The 21,673-nt window shown below is 32.9% G+C and overlaps 1 protein-coding gene and 1 pseudogene across 1 annotated transcript; both read right to left on the bottom strand.

Annotated features, from left to right (window-relative positions):
- Positions 1–364: 364 nt before the first annotated feature.
- On the bottom strand, positions 365–14,440 carry LOC111613001 (protoheme IX farnesyltransferase, mitochondrial-like). The gene is made up of 7 exons (XM_023354295.1): positions 14,237–14,440; positions 11,181–11,335; positions 8,753–9,305; positions 1,635–1,759; positions 1,491–1,561; positions 1,190–1,422; positions 365–863 (listed from the first exon to the last, which is right to left on the bottom strand). The coding sequence occupies exons 1-7, from the start codon at positions 14,283–14,285 to the stop codon at positions 466–468; spliced, it is 1,584 nt and encodes a 527-aa protein (XP_023210063.1). The 5' UTR covers positions 14,286–14,440; the 3' UTR covers positions 365–465.
- A 2,819-nt stretch (positions 14,441–17,259) lies between these two features.
- LOC111613005 lies at positions 17,260–21,401 on the bottom strand (annotated as a pseudogene).
- Between the last annotated feature and the right edge of the window lie 272 nt (positions 21,402–21,673).

Here is a 21,673-nt window from a genome sequence, read left to right as displayed (position 1 = left end):
TAGTGAGTCTCCCAGACATAGTTTTGTGCCAAATAGTTTTACTTGTTTATGTTTAATTTCTAAAACAACTTTATCATTTGATATAACACACTGCAATATTTAATCCATGTTATTTTATCAAAGAAACAGTTTTACTACATTGCTTTTAATTGCTGTTTGTTGGTTAAATATGGATCATTTGATGTAAACAACTGTTTAAAAAAATATATTGCATCAATAATATAATACAAATATTTAAAAATAATTTACTTTTTTAGATAAATTTATCTTTAAAAAAGATGAGTTTAAAATAAACCTATTGAAATTTCTCTTCCTATACCATTATTATTAAATAAATAAAGTATTTTAATAAAATCCAAATTTCTTTCAATCATTATTTAATATGTACATGAATATATACAATAAAAATTGTCAATCACTATTCCAACAGTTTCTTGCCACTAAAATAAAATATCGAAAAGTCTTTTATCTTGCATCTTTTTCATCCTTTCTAACAAACTTTTTACTTATAAACATCAATAAAATTAAACCAGGTAAATGAATTAAACTTAACCGAAATAGTTTCCTCGAACGATTACTGTCGGCTTCTTGATAAAACTTCCAAGAACTGTATACGAGATATAAATTTAAAGGTAATGAATCTATGGCAAAAGTCCAGGTGGTGAGATCGAAATATGGTGCCGATAGGGAATACAATACTATTGCGCAACTGTGGCGAAGGGCAGTTCGACGGCATAGATCCGGATTTGTTACGGACATCATGCGATATCCTGCGCGTGAATAATCTTGTCTAAGATTCCACGACAACGCATTAAAGTGAGGAAATTGCCAAGAGTAAAGGATTGCAGCCATTATAAGAGCACCTACGGGAATATAGAAAAGAAATAATTTCTAAATTAAGATGAATGTGTATAATAATATAATGATAAACAAATCTTATAATATTTAGAAAATACAGAAATATAGTTTTGCTCCACTTTTGGAAAAACAAATGCAATGGCAATGTCCGAGGCTTTAGCTAATATTTTTAACTTAAGCTATAGAATATCTATATATTTTAGTTTAATTGGCATTATGGGATTTAATAAATAATCAAATCGTCTTTCAATAATTACTTTCTGATACAAATATTTTTACCATCACAATAATTATCTATAAAATTAAAAAATAAAATAAAATTCGGTTTTACCTGCATCTATACTTCCGGTGCAAGCAGCCCATCCCATCACAGGCGGTATTGCTCCAACAATGGATCCTACCCAAGTATTAAGGATGCTGTATCTTTTCAAAGGTGTATATACTGATGTATAAAGAACTAAATTTATTGCACCGAGTGCTGCTGTCAATTCATTTATTCCGGAATAAAGAACGAATAATCCACATATTGCACTGATTGTAGCAAATGATACAGCATGAAGAGGGCTATAAAAAAATTTACATTATAAAAAATTATATAATACACTAAGTTATACTTATATCTTTTAACAAACCTGATAAGACTTTTGACAAGGACTCTATGTTTTGTTCTAGCCATTTGTGAATCATATGGAATTTCAAGAAACTAAGAAAAAGAAATATTTTAATTTAAAGAACTGAAATAAAATTTTACATAATCTTAAATATTAATGATATACTTGATTTATTGCATTAGCAGCACAAGATGTTAATCCAGTTCCTATAATCATCATCAATGCTGTAGAAACATCTATTGGATTAGGTGCCATGATGTAACCAGCTAAAGTTGTTATAACCACTAAACCTAATAAGCATTAAAAGTTACCATATTTTAAAAACTGAATGAAAACAATAATTTCCATAAACAAAATAAATAATTACATATTTGGAATTTCCATTCTTTTAAAATATAAGAAAATTAATCTAAAACATGTTTTCCTTCTATTATTAAAATTATATTTCAAATCAAGATGTATATAGATTTGAATACAAGCATGAGAAGTAATGGAAACTAAAATCATTCAAATAATAATAGTATCTATTATAAATAAAAAATTTCAGCTTTTTTTGCACGGAGACACACTAGTTTTAATCTATCTATATTTATAACAAACTCTACAGTTTTCTATAGTATAGTATATTTATAGTATCTATAGTACAGTTATTATTTTATAGTATATATCAGTGGCATGCCGTCCTTGGAAGTGGTGGAAGTGCCACTTCTCTTGTATTTTCTAAAATATAAATACATATTGCGCGATTATTTTCACATTTTAACATACTTTGAATTAATTAAAATTAATATTTTATTATAACCACATTATGTATCTTATTACAAATTTCTATACTACATGTGAAAAAACAATAAGATTGCTATTGTATATTCGAATATCAGTGGCAGAATGAAAGCGCTGTATTTCAAAACCAGGTCAGCTTCCAAACGGCCAGATTATAGGCATTCGCGCACGTGCTTTACAGAGCACCAACCTCAGGCAGTTTAGCAGGTGGAAGCTACACACCAAAATATTGTATAACGCTTCCAAAGATTCAATCCAGAACCGGTTCTGGCTATTAGCCATCTGCCTGCTAGATATTTGGCCACCCTCGCCCAATTATATGAATCATAAGTAGATTTATAACTTAACCCAACTGATAGTAATATACTGGTGTGTTTTTATGATAGTTCTGTATAGTTGACAGGAGTTCAAAAAAATCTATTAGAATATTTGATATATTTACTCTGCTTTCATTCTGCTCTCCCATCTTATATTACTTACGGATTTCAATGTTAAACCAGTGATATTATGATTTAGTATGTCCCATCTATAAGGGAATGTATAAAAAAAATTGTACAATGTTAAAAAATTAACTGTTACATTGGCAGCATCATTTACAACAAAATTAATAAATGAGACCCACAAGGTACAAAAACGCTCTAGAATTTACTTTCCTTAAATTTACGATTTATGTATCCGTTGTCATAAAAATTTGGGGCCCACCAGTGGCCAAGCGGTCTTCGTACCCTGAATACTGGGAGTTTGGTCGTAGATTTGCACCTCACTCGGACGGGATGGCCACATGGAGTTTTCTGGGTTTTCTCCACATCTGTAATGTCTAAATAGGGACCAGTTTCCCTTAAAAAGACCTCCCAGAAGGCATCCCCCTAGGCAGATCACCCAAGTGTTGCATTGCCATAACTTAACAAACAAACATAAAAATTTATCTTTCCACTTTTTTTCCAAAGACTACAAATATTCAAGTACAAAGTAACTAGTTTCAACTTATTTCTACTTAAGAAATAGTTAAATAATTAAGAGATTAGGGAATTAGGGGTATAAATAAAACCCTGATGAAAGAGCCGGAATTTTACTTAACCGAAATGCTTAACTGAACCAATCCTTAGCCGAGTACAGTGGAGACCGATTTCTTCGTAATATTAGATGTAATAAAGTACGAAATTTTTCCAGTTCAATAAGAATGACTGAAAAGTAGTAAATTTTGGAAGTTTTTGTCGACACCCAATCCTAAAACGAATTATAAAACAAATGAATATTAAGTTTAACATATTTAGATTTTTACAGCTATGGTGAGAAACGTTTAAAATCCACAACAACCCTGTCGTGTCCATTGAGATATACTAGTGATGCGACAAAAGAGGCATCCATGATGATCCATTGATGATTGAAAACGTTAGTTTTAAGAATAAATCTCTCAGTGAGTGATCAGGTGTTGATTAAGTTACAAAAGAGACATTTGACATTAACCGGTATAGGCACCCTCGAGATTTGGCACGCATGCACGCACTGCACACCTACCAAGATCGCCTCTGATTCCATCCACGAGCCACTGGTAGGAAGCAATTTTAACTAAGTGGATTGTTTTAATATTTAAAAAGTAAAGAATATTTTATTTTATTTTTATGTACAGTACGTTTCTTCACAAAACTATATTTAATTATAATTTTCTTTAAAAATATATTCATACAATTAAATATTTTGTACCAGGTATGTATAATTGTATATCCATCACACATTTTATTTTACCAAGTATTAATAATTTTATTTTTAATTTTAGCCCTTATATAATGGCTAGCGATTTAGAATGTAATTGCGATATTGAAAATTTATTTCTAAAAAGTTTTGGCTCGAGACCATGTAATGAAAAAGAAAACATTATTAAAAGAGAAAGACCAATGCCTAAATTAAATATAAATACGTCAACAAAAATATTTGTTAGACATTTTCACGATAAAATTTATGAAGACATAAAATGGCTTTGTGGATGCATAAAATGCAAAAATTGTTTTGTTGGCCTTGCCTACTATTTTCAAATAAAATTAGTGTGTGGAATAAGAATGGCTTTGACAATTTAAATAATTTGAGTAAAGCTGGCAAAAGACATGAAAACTGTAAATGTCACATCGATTCTTTCGTAAAATTGAATTTGGAAATGAACGCAGAATAGTGTGAAGGCCGGACTGACCAGAAATGAGAAGGACTCTCCATTTTTCCTGTGTTCGCCGTGATTATTTTTCCCTTGATTTCGGTTTCTGTTGGGAATTAGACCAGAGGGTTACTTAAGGCCAGAGAATGACTATATTTCCTTCCCCCAGAGTCATTTCCTTTCCCCATGGAACTTGGGAATGCGTCACCAGAAACTAGACACTAAAATTTTATGATTGGAGTAAACCAGTAACGTGATCAGGGGCATAAAAGGGAGAGATCCATAGAAAGGTTGGTTGGTTTGTTGTGAGAAAAGGACCCCAGACAAGATGAGAGCCGACGACTGGAGCCGAACCCGTACCGCCACTGATACGACCTTCCTACGCAAGAACAGGCCCTGCTACCCGACCCTCGGAGATCCGAATTTTTCCTCTATGTGTGAGGACCCATCACACCATCCACCAAGTCAACAAGGTATGAGAACCAAATTTATGTGAACTCTCTCTCAGACCTCCCCCGAGTAGTAGTACTTAATCACTAATTCCAAAGTTAGTCTTGTCATTGTTCATTTTGTTAGTTAATTTGTTTCCTTGTTAAAATGGTGTCATTTATTCAGATATTTCCACAGTCTTATCGACGACCTCATTCTCCTCTTCCACTCGACCTGACAAAACGAATCCCAACTTTTCAGGATAGGAAAAAATTGGACAAGCCATCCACTGACAAGTGGGCAGTTCCCACAAACTGTTGCCAACAAAAAGAGGTACAACTCCGTCCTACCTCAGAGGCTACAACACAATAGAATTTAACATTAGTAAACAATATAAAATAAATATAACAAGATAATTATGGCTAATAGATATATTATATCTAAATTAATAGATGTTATATGTTTTTACTCAAAGCAAGAATTAGCATTTAGAGCAGAGGTCGCCAAAGTACTGGTCCGCAAGAAAATTTCGCTGGTCCCCAGAAAAATGTGCAATATACTTACTCATCATGCTAAATTATGTTTTAAGATGGATTGAAACATAATTCAATTCATAACAATACGTGAAAAGTTATAAAAACTCATATAATATAATCATTGTCTTTATATCGATATATCATGTATACAACAGTGTTTCATTTCCACCAATTCACGTGTGAAAAAGTATTTACTTTCAACACTTGGGGCATCACCGTCGCCGAAAAAGCTTCTCTAGTCAGACCTCCACCGCAATCCAGACGCAAACGCAAATCGGTCACGTGATTAAAAGCTTTTACGGCAAGGGGTTTTATGCCCATTTTTACGGTTGCTAAAAGTTTGATATACTTAAACCATTTTTTAATTGTTTTCTTTTTACAGTTTTTGTTTACTTTAATTGTTTATTTTATTATGGTTTATTAATAAAGCTTTCATAATTTGGTTACAATTAATAGTTTCATTTTATTAACTAGGTACATTTTATGTGTTTTTAGATCACAATTTTTTTTATAAATACATTTAACACTTAAAAAATCCTATTAGTGGTCCGCGGGATGAATTTACTGGTCCGTGAGGTCAAAAAGTTTGGCGACCACTGATTTAGAGGACATAGAAAATATAAACCACAACTATACCCAGAAGAAAATAATTAAATATGCAATCAACACCTTATCCTTCGCTGAGAGATTATTTTTATTAAAACAAACATAGGGAATCTATTAAATCTAATAACAGAGGTAATTATATTGAACTTGTTTATCTATTAAGTACGTCAGATAATCTATTAAAAATACATTTAATTAAAGAAGTGTACAGTTTTTACTGGCTTATCGAACAAACAAATATGAATGGACCCCGACATGCAAGTAACTGAATGCCCCTGTAAGTCGGCTTCTTACAGAAACACAGCTCCCCTATCATCAAATGTCATGGCATGCCACTGATATCTATAGACATTAAGATATAACAGAATATAAATCTGATATCCATAACATTTATAATTTCACATAGAATAGAATTTAATCTCCTAAGTTTGACTCAAAATCCAAAATTAAGAGATTTGCATTCTGTTCTGTTAATTTCAATACACGAGTTTCTGAGATGGAGAGTTTGGAAAACATTTGTAATTAAATATATGTAATAGGTCCACAAAATAATAAATCTTTTACTTAAAAACTNAAAAATTTGGGGACCTAAAAAACATTCCAAAAATTGAAAAAAAAATTTTTTGTCAAAAGTGGCAGAGTTGCTCTGTTTAATATTTATTAGTTCTTGTCCTCTTAATATGTGGTTTATAGAAATACATAAAAAGTTTAAATTTTTTGATGATTAAAATATAATTTTTGCTTATCTTATGAAAATCAATGCTTAAATATTTGATAGGATTGAGATAGTTTTAAAATATTATCTTAGTTGTGTATACAAAATTTTACATAGTATGAAATTGAGAACCTCAAAAACTTTCCATTTATTAGCATGCCTTTTAAACAGTTTTAAACAAGTTTCATTTTAGAAAATTTCCATAAAATGAGGCTGCCAAAGACTTGTATACTTGGTATGGTTGATGATTTTGTTAGGGAAATGGTTTTTCAAGAACTTTAGTATGATTTTGAAGTTTTTGCTTTAGTTTTTTTTATTTATTTGCTTCTATTTTACATAATCCTGACAAAAAAATTGGACAGCATTTCATCTCAATTAATCTCTAGCTTATTCTTCAATAATATTAAACAGAAATGTTTTGTACACTTATAATTAATTTATATTAGTAAACTTTTATTCTAACTGAAGATTTCACATAAAAAAGTTATGAGCAGTTGAAAAAAGCATGTGTGATGAAAAAAAAAGCTTGGACAAAGCCATTTCTGACAAAAAATACCTAAACAGTACATTAAATGATCTATTCCTAAATGTGTAAATGAGCTGAAATGTGATACTTGCATATTTTTCTTATGAACATTACTGAGGTGTATTTGTTTAATGAAAACAGCACCTTGTATGGTTGTAAGTGTTGATGTACTGTACATGAAGTAATTATCATCCTCCATAGAGAGGACAAATCCTTAAAAAAAATTGCAAAAGAATTAAAACTTGGTAATTCCACAGTATGGGGTTTGTTTCAAAATATTGGAAAACTGGTAATAATCGTCCAGAAAAATCCACTGGAAGGCCAGCATCCATAATGAAAACTGTTCACAAACACCTTCATAAAATAATTTTAAAAAGTTTACGGGCATCACTCAGAGAATTAGTGAACGAATGAAATAAAGTTACTGGAAAGGAAGTTACAAAAGAAACTTGTCGTATCCATCTGCACAAACTTGGTTACAGCTTGTATCCAGTAAGAAAATATTATTTTTAGTTAACAGTTATGACATGTAATTTCTTTTCTTAGACAAAGGCAAAACCATGTTTCACAAAAACACAAATAAAAAATCAATTGAAGTGGACCAAAGAGCACCAATGCTGGACACAACAGCAGTGGAAGCAGATTGTTTTTAGTGATGAGACAAAGTTTGAAGTCTGCATCGGAGGCAATAGAAAAAAGTCATTAGAAAGAAAGAGGAGGCATTCTATCGTGCACCGTAAAATTCCCAACAAGTATTACGGTGTGGGGTTGCATGTCAGCCCAAGCTGTGGGAGATTTACATTTCATTGAGGAATCAGTAAATGCAACAAAATATCAACAAATCCTTATTACTATCATAAGAAGAATTACAATAAACATTTTATTTTCCAGCAGGATAGTGCAAAATTCCATATAAAACCATCAAGGCTTAGCTGGCCCAACATAATATTAACACATTAAAATGGCCATCGAGCAGGCTCAACCTTTCCCTTCAGGAAAATATGTAGGGTAAAATTTAAAAAATATTGAGAAAATGTCCTCAAGGAAGTGAGGATGGTTTAAAACAAAAAGTCAAACAAATTTGAATGAAATTACTCCAAATGAATGCCTGACTCGTGTTCATAAAACGAATGATCATATAAATGCTGTTATACAAGCCAAAGGTTAAATATTATTGTACTGCCTGAGGTATTATTTGTCAGAGATGACTCCATCCAAGCCTTTTTTTGTCGCACATGCTTTTTTCAACTGCTCATAACTTTTTTATGTATTAATATTACCAACATGAAAAATGTTGAAAGTCCTCAGTTATTATAAAAAATTACTAATATAAAATAATTATAAGTATACAAAATTTTTCTGTTTGATATTATTGAAGGATAAGTTAGAGATTGATTAAAATAACATGCTGTATGAACTTTTTTGGTATATGGAGATACAACACAAGATATGCTAAAAACTTATTTCTTTCCAATATATTCATTTATAAAAATATTTATACTAAAAATTATAGGATCTACAATTATTAATAATAAATTTTACCTGTTAAACGTATCTTTGATAATTTCATATAATAGTGAGGAAGCCATTTCAAAGTCAATACTTGTTCTTGCCATTCTAGAACATTTGGATTTAAGGCATTAACAAGAGTAAATTTCCGTTTCAAATCATTCTCCTTTAATAAATTATCATATTCTAAAGAATAGGTGTCTTCAGTTGATAAAACACAACCATTATTTTGAAGGAAACTATTCTTTGATACTTTTTCTAAATCTATAATTTTCTTATGTTTTGAAATAAATATAAGAGGTTTTGAGTCAACACTATTAATTATATAGCTAAGTTCTTTATAAATATCTGTTCCTAAAGAAAATGTAATATTAGATTTCTTGTTTATTGCTCTAGAATTATCAGACATTTGCTTGCTTATTATAGGATTTCGCTTCTCGGTGGCAGTGTCTATAACAGAATCATTTTCTTTATGAACAAAGCTTTCAGAATGTTCATTTCCCAAAACTTCAGGAGGTGACACTGTAACAGATGAAACTAATTTGTTTTTTGTACTTGTAGCCAAATTTGGTATTTTAACAGCGTACTATAAGAAGAAAAATAATAATAATTTTTTATTAAATTAAATTTAAAAGAAATAAAATGTAAATTAATTCTATATATTTCAGATTTATATGTTCTCATTTAATTTTTTAGTTATAAGTTGTTAACATAAAAATGAAATAGATACGTATCTAAATACAGGTATACCTCGCCTTACGTCGGTAATTGGTTCCAGGAGAACGACTTAAGTCGAAAAACGACATAAGTCGAATTTACTTGTCTCCAAATCTACTTGTCACTAGGCTAAACCATAAATTGCCAATTCCGGTTCTGTATTTTATTTATTAATGCATTTTTAATAATGTATGGTTAATAAGCATCTATTTTAAGCTTACAAACAAATAAATTTTAGTTTTTAATACAGTACAGAAAAAAGTAATCTAAATTTACGAATGCATGTACTGTAAATACAGTACATACTTGTAAATGTATATATTTTAATATGATTTTATGTGCTTTAAACATTTTTCTAGTGATATTACGACTTCAATATTTGTGGCGGACAGACGTAAAGTCGAATAAAATGACTTAAACTTGATTTTTATTTTTCCATTTGCTTTTTTGACAAACGATGTATAATCGGGAACGACGTAACTCGAAACGACGTAAGTCGAGGTATACCTGTAATTATAATCTAACAAATTCATATTTTCAATTGGAAAACATCATTTTCCCATCATAGAGACATCATAATCATGTTTCATTCTTTGCATTCTGTGACACACACACACACTGTAATAGTTATATATATATATACTAGCTGCAAGGACCCGCTTCGCTGGGTTTTTATTTGTGGGCAAAAAGTAATGATAGTAAAGATTAAGATAATTACATTATAGCCAATCTTACCCGTTTTCACAAAATGCAAGAATTAGGTCTCCTGTTTCCAGACGTTTCCAGAGAATTTTTACATGAGCATAAAAATATGTTCGATTTCCCGCAAAAGCGCAAAAAACCGCCTGTAAATCTTGCATGCCGCTTTATATTAACACTTCCTGGTCCTGATTCTATTTCTGAACGTCTCCTGTTCACATCAAGTCAAACGAACTATTTTTAACGTTTCTGAAACGTTTACGATCATTCTATAATAGAACCAATATTCAAATTTTATGTTTGAATTTGTTCAAACAAATTCGAACAAAACATTCGAAATAGAAAGCCACTTTCAACCACTTTCAAGCCCATATCTCCCGTACCCTTATAGCTATCAAGACGCAACCACCCCTATGCACGAATGGAGACTTGGGGCTACTACCACATACAAACACCATTCACGTGCGATGTGTAGTTTTGGCAAAAAAGTGAAATATAGGGACATACATGTCCATTTTTATATATATATAGATATGAAACATGATTATGATGTCTCTATGATGGAAAATGATGTTTCCAATTAAAAAGATGAATTTGTTAAATTATAATATAATAAATTAAATGACTATCATTTTACAACTTATCTCTTTCAACAGTTATTTCCTAACATATTATTCTTAACACGTTAAATATCAGTCTTTAACATATAGTAAGATATATTCATATATAAGCATAAGAAAATTATCTGAAAAACATGAAAGTTGCATTCTTATAAATGTAATCTAATTAATGAAAATTTCATAACATGCTTTTAACAAGTAATTGTTCAGCTATGTGACTGCAGTAAATACTGAATGTAAAAATGCAATTTTTATGTACTGTACTACAAACATTAATGATACAGAAATAAAAGAATGTATAAGAGGTATTTCTACAATAAGTAATTCTTGGCAAATAAATCACATACACTAAGTTCAAATACCTTAAGACATAAAAATTATCTTATTAAAATCATATGAATAAAAATATTAAAACTTTTACTTACATTTTGTATCTTAATATATGACAAAAATTTCAAATATGTAAAGCTTCCCTTTCTTTTCAAAATGGTGAAGCTTCTCAAAGGCACAGTAATGTAAAGCATGATATATAAATTCTTGAAATCTGTTGTTAAAATTTTCTTCCATATTTTAAATATACCTGTTGAAAAATATATATTTTAAATTTCTTCTTAAATAGTCTATAATTACTATATATAATTTAAAATTGAATTTTTATGTTTCATTTACCGTATTTACTCTCATATGAGATGAAGATTTTGTCCATTTTTCACTGCTTCAAAAACCTAAGTTGTCCTATACGCGTGAGTGAAGGATTCTTTCCTTTTTGTATAATTTTTGTAAACTATGTATTCGTATATTTTACCAGATTCTCACCTTCTGGAGTTTAAAAACAAAGTATTTTATCTGGGTTGTTTGAATCGTTCTTGTGTATTGTCAGGAGTAAAAATAAATGAATAGCAATAGGAAAAGCAAAGCTTTTGAATTGAATTCCTAAATTACATGAGAACCCAATATAAGTTTTAATTCATTCCCACGTGAAAACATGATTATTTGGAAATTTGAAGAAACTTGTAAGTGTAAACGACAAAGAGTGAATTCGACTGTTAAGAATTGGCAAAAAACAGGTTCCCGATTGTCCAGCTTTACATGAACAAATTATGTTGTCAATTTTACAAGATTTTTCCTTATTCCTTCAAGTTTAAAATGCCAGTAATTTTTGCAGGACAAAGTGTGCATTTACATGCATTTGATATTTTATTTCTTAAACAAAATAAAATTAGAATTGTATTAATAAATGTAAGTTTCCTTATTTTGATCTTTAAAGTCACACCTTGTCCTATATGTGAGTAAATACAGTAAATTAAAATTTATTATATATAATGTATATAATATAATGTTATATATATACATAAAATTAAAAATAAGTATTATTTAAATATAGCAAACTACCTAAAAATATGTAAAAATTTATATAATATTTACAGAACTATTTACACTGGTGTTCAATATTAAGAGAATTTGCACATTTTGTTAAATTTCTGAAAACTAATGGGTGCATTTTAATGAAATTTGGTGTGGATACATAAGAGAAAAAGCATGTAACTCTACACAGACTACACAACAGTCACAGTATGCACTCATGATCATCAGGAAAGCTCATCAGCACAGGAATGTCCAAAACCTACATTGCAAAATCAAACATAAAATGACTAATATGGGATATGATTACCTCTCACATCTCTATGTCATACTGGAAATGAGGCAGCTTATGAGTTCCTATGGCAGCTGTTTCCTTTCCCACAGCAATGCACTTTTCAACTCCTCGGTAGTTCTTGGAGGAAGATTGCGAGCTGCAATTCTCCTCCAAAGAGCATCTCAGACATGTTCAATAAAATTAAGGTCTGGAAATCTGGTTGGCCAATCTATCTGGCAAATATCCTCACTTTCAAGTTAACTGTCGACCAGACGACCCTTATGTGAACAAGCGTCGTAATCCATAAAAATTAACCGAGGATCAACTGCACCACTGTAAAGTTGAAAATAGGGTTGTAAGATCTCATCTGTATATCTCTCAGCAGTCAGGGAGCACGTGTCCAACACCATTCCCGCTCGGGTCACGACATCTCCACTGCAATAGCCGTCCCTTTCTCGACGTCGGAAGAAAAGAATCGAGTCCCAGTTTCTCTCCAAACGAAGGTGCATCGAGAACCCGCATCCGGGCAGAATCACAACTCGTCTGCGAAGAGAACCGTACCCTCCGAAGTCTGGTCCAAGGCTATCGTCGTCTGCACCGTGCTAAATGCACTCTCTCGTGTGCCGAAGCAAACGGGACAAAAACAGCGGGTCTTCCGGCACAAAGCCTTCTCTGGCGAAGCTTCCGGGAAATGGTAACCCTCGAAAGTCGCGTTCAGGCGGAAAGGCGCAGCCGGCAAGACAGCTACAAAGCCGCGGCACCCGGCCAAAAGTGCCAAATAACGATCTTCGTCGGACGACCCCGTCTAGGCATTCTCGACACGGTCCTCAAACAGTTTCCAGAAATTGCAGACGACACCGGACATCACATTAAGCTCCGTAGCAACCCGCACCCACCTCCGATCCGTCCACAAATCTCTTCCGTCGCCGAGACGTTTGCAGCCAGCCATTATACCCGACCGCCGGCCACACCGAACCGACTCTCGCAAGAAAAACAACGAACGTCACCGAGAAGTACGAGCAAACTAATCGCAGACAAAGCCACCACGCCGGCGCTTTTTGCGACCTCCGCCGTCGAGGTTCCGCCCACATCCGCAGGCAAGCCGGCGTATTTAATACTAAAAAGTTGCACCGTTATTCGGCGACACAGTTCGTAGTTTCAATTCGTCACTTTTCGTCAAAATCGAACTTATTTAAATTTAACTTATTTAATATATTTAAGAGTATACGTATTTCTAATTTTGTACTTCAGATTTTGTATTTCTAACGCATTTTCGGAAAATTTCTTACGACGGTACCAAAGGAAACACACGGAACGGCACACGCTTAAATAAACAGTCGGCGACGTAACAAAACGGCAGTCCTGCGTAAAGCAAAAGCGCCGATTAACGTACAAGAAACTTCCCAAATAATATTTACTAATTCTATAAAATATCAGACATATAGCGTTAAATGTAAACGAATTAACACGATAATTATATTTTTGATTAATGACTTTTAATAAGATAGTTTTAATAAAAACAATTATCATTTTTTCACGAAATAAATGTCGAATTACTTTAAAAATTGGGAAAAAACCGTTACATTTATTTTATTTTTATCAACCAGGGCCAAGTTTATAATTTTCAAGCGGGTCTAAAAATAATGCCGTAAAACACGGTAGGCCCATATACGGGTGGGCAAAAAGTTACATAATTATATTTTACAAGAAAGTCGGCAGTTTGCGAGTATACCAAAGCATTGAAAGAGGCGTATTAAACAGAATTTTAGCAATTTTTATAAGTACTAATGTATTTGAATAAAGCAAGAACGGTTAACAGACTTTTGAGCCAGCAGGCGTACGTACCCGTGCATAGGTATGTAAACACACGTAGGCAATATACATTTGCTGGCATTTAATGTCTTAGCATAATATAATGTGGTATCGGGTACCGGTACATAAAATTACATTATATATCGTAATATAAGTAACCGCGTCTATTTTCTTCCCGCCAGTCTTTCTTAGCAAATAGTTTATCATATTAAAAATCAGAAGTAATAGTAATTTAAAGTAAAATATTTTCGGTAGAATTGAAATTACTTTTACCACGAGTTCCATACCGCCACCGGCTTTTCTCCTTCCTAAGTGCCCGATGACGTCCTAACTGGAAAAATATTTCGCCCAAATACGTCTAAATAATAATAGTAAAGAATTAAGAGCAATCGGAAATTTTTATTGTTTGATTATTATTTTATAATTTATACTTAACGTCACCGTGCAACCTACATTGTAGATGGTCATCCCCAGTGGTGATATTCGAAATATATAACAAAGGGTTCGCTAACAGAAAATTTTTCCTTAACAATTTTTTTTCGCTCAAATGGTGCATTAGCAACATTTGCGCAAAAACTGACCTTAAGATACCCATATAAATAAAAGATATGCGTTCGCAAAATTAAGTCAGTTAAAGTTTAACATTGTTTATGCCAGAACTATATATATATATATTGATAAATAATAAAAAAAGTGTTCAAAATGGTTTATTTTGTACATATTTTAATATTTTTCATTCGAAGTATTTTATAAACATAAAAATTGGCTTATTTTTAATCAGAAAAAGTCAGGTTTAACTGCTTTCCCTATGACTTTTCCTCAAAAAAACTTTTCTAAATCATTTATTTTATCATTAGGTATTATTATAATAACAGATAGATGTCATCGTCTATCGAAATACAATATCTTTTTTATTTCGCTGACAATAGCACAACACGTGTTCCGCAGCCATCTTGTATTTTCTCGCGGGCGTGGGATTGTGGGATCTCTCGTACGACTGGACTAGTTTCAAGAACTCTCTTGAGTCGATCGAGATTGAAACGGTCGATGGAGGTTGCACCAAGGCGAACGGGGTATAAGGCTCTAGTTTAGTAGTGTTACAGAGTATATAATACGTATATTTTAATATATTTTTTAAAAGAAACAAAACCACTGAAAAATATTACGTGTGTTTAACAACGGGTTCGGAAAACTTTGAAAATGTTAACAACGCCGAACCTGTGCGAACCCGCTGAATATCACCACTGGTCATCCCGTTTTCTCGGTTAAGGTGTGTAGGTCTATGGTGTATAATTATTAAGATATTTGAGGCGGAGTGGATTGTGTTGGTTCTCAAAATCTGATCGAATATTGTATTTCGCCCTTTTCCATTAATTGCCAGGCGGAATCCAAACATGTATTAAAGAAATGAAGTTGCGCGACTCGCTCCTAACTAAAAACGAATAAAACCAGCGAATAGTAATGATATATACTGCGTTTTATCAAAGTTTATGGTATCCGAAGATCTCGCTAAACACCACCCCTGGTTACCCCTACCTGCTATGGCCGCTGCAGCCAGCGACGAGCCGGAACGGGGACCTCGGTGATGCCCGCAGTTTCAAAAATAAGCCAAAATAGGCTTTAGTCGCTGACCAAATGGCCGCGATCAAAAAATGTGCTCTGACGTGTCCCCGCAACAGATAGGTGGGAACCAGATCTACACATTTCATCAAAACATTTAAAATTTATTGTTACGACCTATCTATCTGTCAGATTCACCAACTAAGGAAGAGACCAAATGGTACGAGGCACGGCAAACCTTCTAAAATAGGTGCTACGACAGCGGAGCGAACGAAGAAGGTTGTGAAGCTCGTTACAGTTTCAAGAGATTTAAAGTGACATACATAATATATATATATATATATATATATATATATAGATACATTTTAAAGCAATGTATAAGCTTACTCATTTCGACTGGTCAGAAACTCACTGGTCAAACTGGTCAGAAATTGCTTTAAATAAAATCGTTATATCAATTATCTTTCCTTGATGACTAGCCACTGCTGCCGGAGGCAAGTTTACTGGACGTGGATACGGATTTTTGTAGTGCAGAGCTATTAATTAATAAAATTAGAAAAGTGAATACATAAAATATTACTTATTATTTTAAAGAAAATTGTATATTGAAATGAATTTGATAGTTTAAGAATTTCTGTTATTTATTTAAGAAAACAATGATTCAAAAATATTCGTGACCTAGTCTACTTATTTTCTCATCACAAATTAAATCGAGTTCTGTAGAGGTGTTCTCTGTATGTAATGGCAAATACAAGGGAATATCATAGACACAGAAAATTAAACATTTATGACGACAAATATAGTTTATTGGACCATTTGCAATAAGATTGCACGCACGTGTTAATAAAAGGTAGTTAAAAATTTTAAATATTTCAATACATAACGAGTTAGTTCTCCTCTTGGATAGTTCTGGATTTGAAACTGTGACTGTACGACACATTGGAGATATTCATAGTATTCAAATTTATTTTTTATCGACGTAATATCCAGACCTCGAATCTCGAAATACTTTCTATTATACACGTTTTTGTGGACGGTATTCACCCATCTCTAGTCATACAAGCTTATATTCAAATACCAAGCGCAAGATCTTGGGAACAAGACCTTTTTATAAAAGAATAGTTTCCAATTCTCGCATTCAAATACGCCCATTTTATTGGAATTACTTTGGATTAAGCCTAGTAAAAAAACTTCTTTACATAGTTTTTAGAAGTGATTTTACTGTAAAAAAATCTTAATACAATGACATTCCATTAACAGTTTCCACGATAATTATTGATTCCAAGCGTGCTAACTATTTCTGCTTTTCATATCAAACCCTTGCACTAACGTATTCGGAAAAGTCTTTAGAAAAATCACGCGTAAGCTAACCTAGCACATCGTCTCGGCATTTTCGTCCATAATAGGAGAACTCGCACCCCTTTNTATATATATATATATATATAGATACATTTTAAAGCAATGTATAAGCTTACTCATTTCGACTGGTCAGAAACTCACTGGTCAAACTGGTCAGAAATTGCTTTAAATAAAATCGTTATATCAATTATCTTTCCTTGATGACTAGCCACTGCTGCCGGAGGCAAGTTTACTGGACGTGGATACGGATTTTTGTAGTGCAGAGCTATTAATTAATAAAATTAGAAAAGTGAATACATAAAATATTACTTATTATTTTAAAGAAAATTGTATATTGAAATGAATTTGATAGTTTAAGAATTTCTGTTATTTATTTAAGAAAACAATGATTCAAAAATATTCGTGACCTAGTCTACTTATTTTCTCATCACAAATTAAATCGAGTTCTGTAGAGGTGTTCTCTGTATGTAATGGCAAATACAAGGGAATATCATAGACACAGAAAATTAAACATTTATGACGACAAATATAGTTTATTGGACCATTTGCAATAAGATTGCACGCACGTGTTAATAAAAGGTAGTTAAAAATTTTAAATATTTCAATACATAACGAGTTAGTTCTCCTCTTGGATAGTTCTGGATTTGAAACTGTGACTGTACGACACATTGGAGATATTCATAGTATTCAAATTTATTTTTTATCGACGTAATATCCAGACCTCGAATCTCGAAATACTTTCTATTATACACGTTTTTGTGGACGGTATTCACCCATCTCTAGTCATACAAGCTTATATTCAAATACCAAGCGCAAGATCTTGGGAACAAGACCTTTTTATAAAAGAATAGTTTCCAATTCTCGCATTCAAATACGCCCATTTTATTGGAATTACTTTGGATTAAGCCTAGTAAAAAAACTTCTTTACATAGTTTTTAGAAGTGATTTTACTGTAAAAAAATCTTAATACAATGACATTCCATTAACAGTTTCCACGATAATTATTGATTCCAAGCGTGCTAACTATTTCTGCTTTTCATATCAAACCCTTGCACTAACGTATTCGGAAAAGTCTTTAGAAAAATCACGCGTAAGCTAACCTAGCACATCGTCTCGGCATTTTCGTCCATAATAGGAGAACTCGCACCCCTTTCCAAGAACTAGTTTTCTTAGGATGTAATTTAAGGAAATAAACAGGTAAGCTGCAAGTGTTCTTAATAAACTGTATTGAAATTAGTGGATAGAACATTAAGGAAGCGCAGGTGTCATACTGAAAAATAATATTCATCTTTGCATTGTAGATCACAAAGTCCACAATTCGAGAATTACCGTTATAGACAAAAAACTAAAATCTATATATATAAAATTGCTTGTCCTGACTGACTCATTCATCATCGCCCAGAGCAAACCGCTTAACCTAAAGAGGTGAAATTTGGTACACAGTTAGGGTACGTCATGGAAACGCACACTAAGAAGGGATCCAACGCGGGGGGAGAGGGAGAGCATTAAGTCTTAACCGGAAGAACGGCTTCTACTGTACTATTTTAGATGCGATTTTTTTGTTTTTATCTGTGTTGTAGTAGGGTATGCCATGAGAATGCATACTAAGAAGGGATTTTTTGAAATTTCCCCGCGGGGGGTGAGGGAGAGCATTAAGGCTTAACCGGAAGAACGGCTTCTACTGCGCTATTTTAGATGCGATTTTTTGTTTTTATCTGCGTTGTAGTAGGGTATGCCATGAGAATGTACACTAAGAAGGGATTTTTAGAAATTTCCCCGCGGGGGGTGAGGGAGAGAATATAGTTTTCATCGAGTACTTAGGTGTATTAAATTAATAACATTTCAGACATTGTTATAAATATTTTTATCCATTTCGATTTTAAAAATGTTCGAACCGTTTTAAATTCGAATTTGTTATTTCGTATTCGTATTGTATGCGTTTTAGTAGGGTATGCCATGAGAATGGACACTAAGAAGGGATTTTTCTAAATTCTCCCGCGGGGGGAGAGGGAGAGGATTAAGCTTAACCGGAAGAATGGCTTCTACTGTACTATTTTAGATGCGATTTTTTGTTTTCAACTACGTTTAGTCTTCATCGAGTACTTAGGTGTATTAAATTGATCACATTTCAGACATTGTTTAAATATTTTTATATATTTCAATTTTAAAAATGTTCGAACTGTTTTAAATTCGAATTTGTTATTGCGTATTGGTTCGATTATAGAACGATTGTAAACGTTTCAGAAAATTGATCAAATTGAAAATAGTTCGTTTGATTTTCGGCAATTCTCTTCAGCGGTAGGTGTTATATAACAATTACTATGGTTATTGAAATATTGAATGTAAATGGGGTTTGCTTGCAAAACCTTCGCTGACGAAGTCGCGGGTAACAGCTAGTACACCATAAATTTGGAAGCGACCCTTCAAAAGTTGCTTCCCGCAACGCTCGATTTGCAAACGTTAACGAAAACTCAAAATAAAAAGAAATTAAAGCAGAATTATGCTTTAATTCCTATTTATTTTGAATTTTCGTCAAAATTTTCTTCTTTTTTACAAGGTAGCGAGTAAAAATGCTCGTCCGACCCAAAAAATATCGTCGGCTTAAAGTTATTTATCGGGTTTCGGCTTGCACGGTAAGCTACAACTAAATTAAACAATTTATTAAATATACAATCGACCCCCCTATAACACTATTGATAATTCCGTTTTATACGAATTCCACGTCGTACGAGTCACTTAGATTTTACAAATTCGCGAGCCATTCACAGTCCGGCACACATATTTGTAAAATCTAAGCGACTCGTACAACACAAAATTCATATAAAACGGAATTATCAACAGTGTTATAGGGGGGTCGACCGTACATCACGTACAGATTCAGATTATTCAGATTATTTTTTATGTACCGCAAGGTATATTATCTAATACAAATAATCCGAATAATCTGAATCTGTACATCATACATAGACCGTAAAATGCTACAGAAAGTCAAGAGAAACCATTAAAACCACGAGATGGATTTTCGGGAGCGTCCGGTCGGACGGCAAAGGACGAAAGGAAAACGAAGAGCACCCGACGACGAGCGGCTCCTAGGTCCACGCTCCGACTTTTTCGCCGGCGTAAGGACGGGCGTACAATTCTAGCAGGGCGCAAACGACGCAAGCGACGACAAAAACGTCGCCATTCACGCAACCAAAGTCGCATGTCCGAGCGAGCCGGAACAGCGGAGACGACAGAGGAATCTAAAATTAAATCCCCGTCGGAATCCGCACCCTCCGGTGGCCCCGAAGCGTCCGGATTCCGACGGAGATCTAACCCACCGCAACAAAGAAAGAAATCCGGCCAAAACGGGTTCTTTTCTCCGTTCGTCGTTCGATTCCAATGCCGATCCGACTTTCGACGGATCAAACGGAAGGAACGGGCACGTACGTAAACATTTTAGTCTGTAGACTAAATATTTTTACCCATTTCTAATCTGGCTCGAGCCTCCATCAAATGTTGCTTTATGACAGATTCGTCAGACACCTAAAAAATAAAGAATAAAAACATTTTTAACGGATATTTAAGGAAAAATTCTGGTGTTTAAAAGATTTAAACGGTTAATTACGTATTTATTTCTTCGAAATAATTCTTTAGCCTCCGATATAATATATTTTCTCTGAGCTTCCGTCTGATCGACTTGACCGGACGGCCACCGCTACGTTTTACCAGCACGTAAGATTTGTTTATACGTTTTTAACACTTCTTGTGTTAAAGACGACATTACAAATTTCTTACCGACAAACACGTTCATTTAATTAATTCGCAGTCATTCCTTCGAACAACGCAATTTTTTTTATATTTATAAACGTTCGTCTCCGACGCTAAACCCCAACCGACGAAAGATCAGAGGGCGCTCCTTTCTATGCGCGCAATTTTCTTACATTTTTTTTAATTTCGCGCATTACGTCGCCTCGAGTTCCATTAAAATAATTATTTTTTTCGGGTATAATTTGTAACAGGTAACAATTTACTTTACTATAGCTTTTTTCCGATTATAATTTTAGTAGAACACGCGTACGAGGAGAACTTCATCCCATCGCGACCGCTCGGACGTCCGGCCATCAATTAGGGGAATGTAAATTAAAGCGACTCGTAAAGAGTCAGTTCTAACATTTGTTGTAAAATGTGCTTTAATTTACAGAATATACGCCTGGGGCCTCAAAATTCGACTCTTAAAATAATTTTTTTTATTTTTCATAATAATAATTAATAATTTAGCTGTATTTCCTAAAAGAAATTGACAAATGAATAACATTAATTGGACAAGAAATTGATTCAGCCTATCAGTAGTAAATTTTAAAATAAATTGTTTATATCCATGGATTACTAGATTTTTTGTTTCTAACACTTCTATCTATTGAAACTTAATAATTCTTGNCTTAAAATAATTTTTTTTATTTTTCATAATAATAATTAATAATTTAGCGGTATTCCCTAAATTAAATTGACAAATGAATAACGCCGGCTATGATATTTTTTGAGGGTAGTAACTAGCAGTAAATTCAAAAA

The sequence above is a fragment of the Centruroides sculpturatus genome, unplaced genomic scaffold, assembly GCF_000671375.1.
Source record: "Centruroides sculpturatus isolate CEXI.00-Female unplaced genomic scaffold, Cexi_2.0 scaffold1792, whole genome shotgun sequence".
Classification (NCBI taxonomy): domain Eukaryota; kingdom Metazoa; phylum Arthropoda; class Arachnida; order Scorpiones; family Buthidae; genus Centruroides; species Centruroides sculpturatus.
This window is presented reverse-complemented; position numbering and strand designations above follow the sequence as displayed.

Excerpts from the sequence above, each read along its gene's own strand:
- LOC111613001 (XM_023354295.1), bottom strand. The coding sequence starts at position 14,285 with ATGCCAGCAAATGTATATTGCCTACGTGTGTTTACATACCTATGCACG. Across the intron at positions 9,306-11,180 it reads CATATATTAAGATACAAAAT|TACGCTGTTAAAATACCAAA; the intron begins GTAAGTAAAAGT and ends TTCTTCTTATAG. Across the intron at positions 1,562-1,634 it reads CTGCTAATGCAATAAATCAA|TTTCTTGAAATTCCATATGA; the intron begins GTATATCATTAA and ends TCTTTTTCTTAG.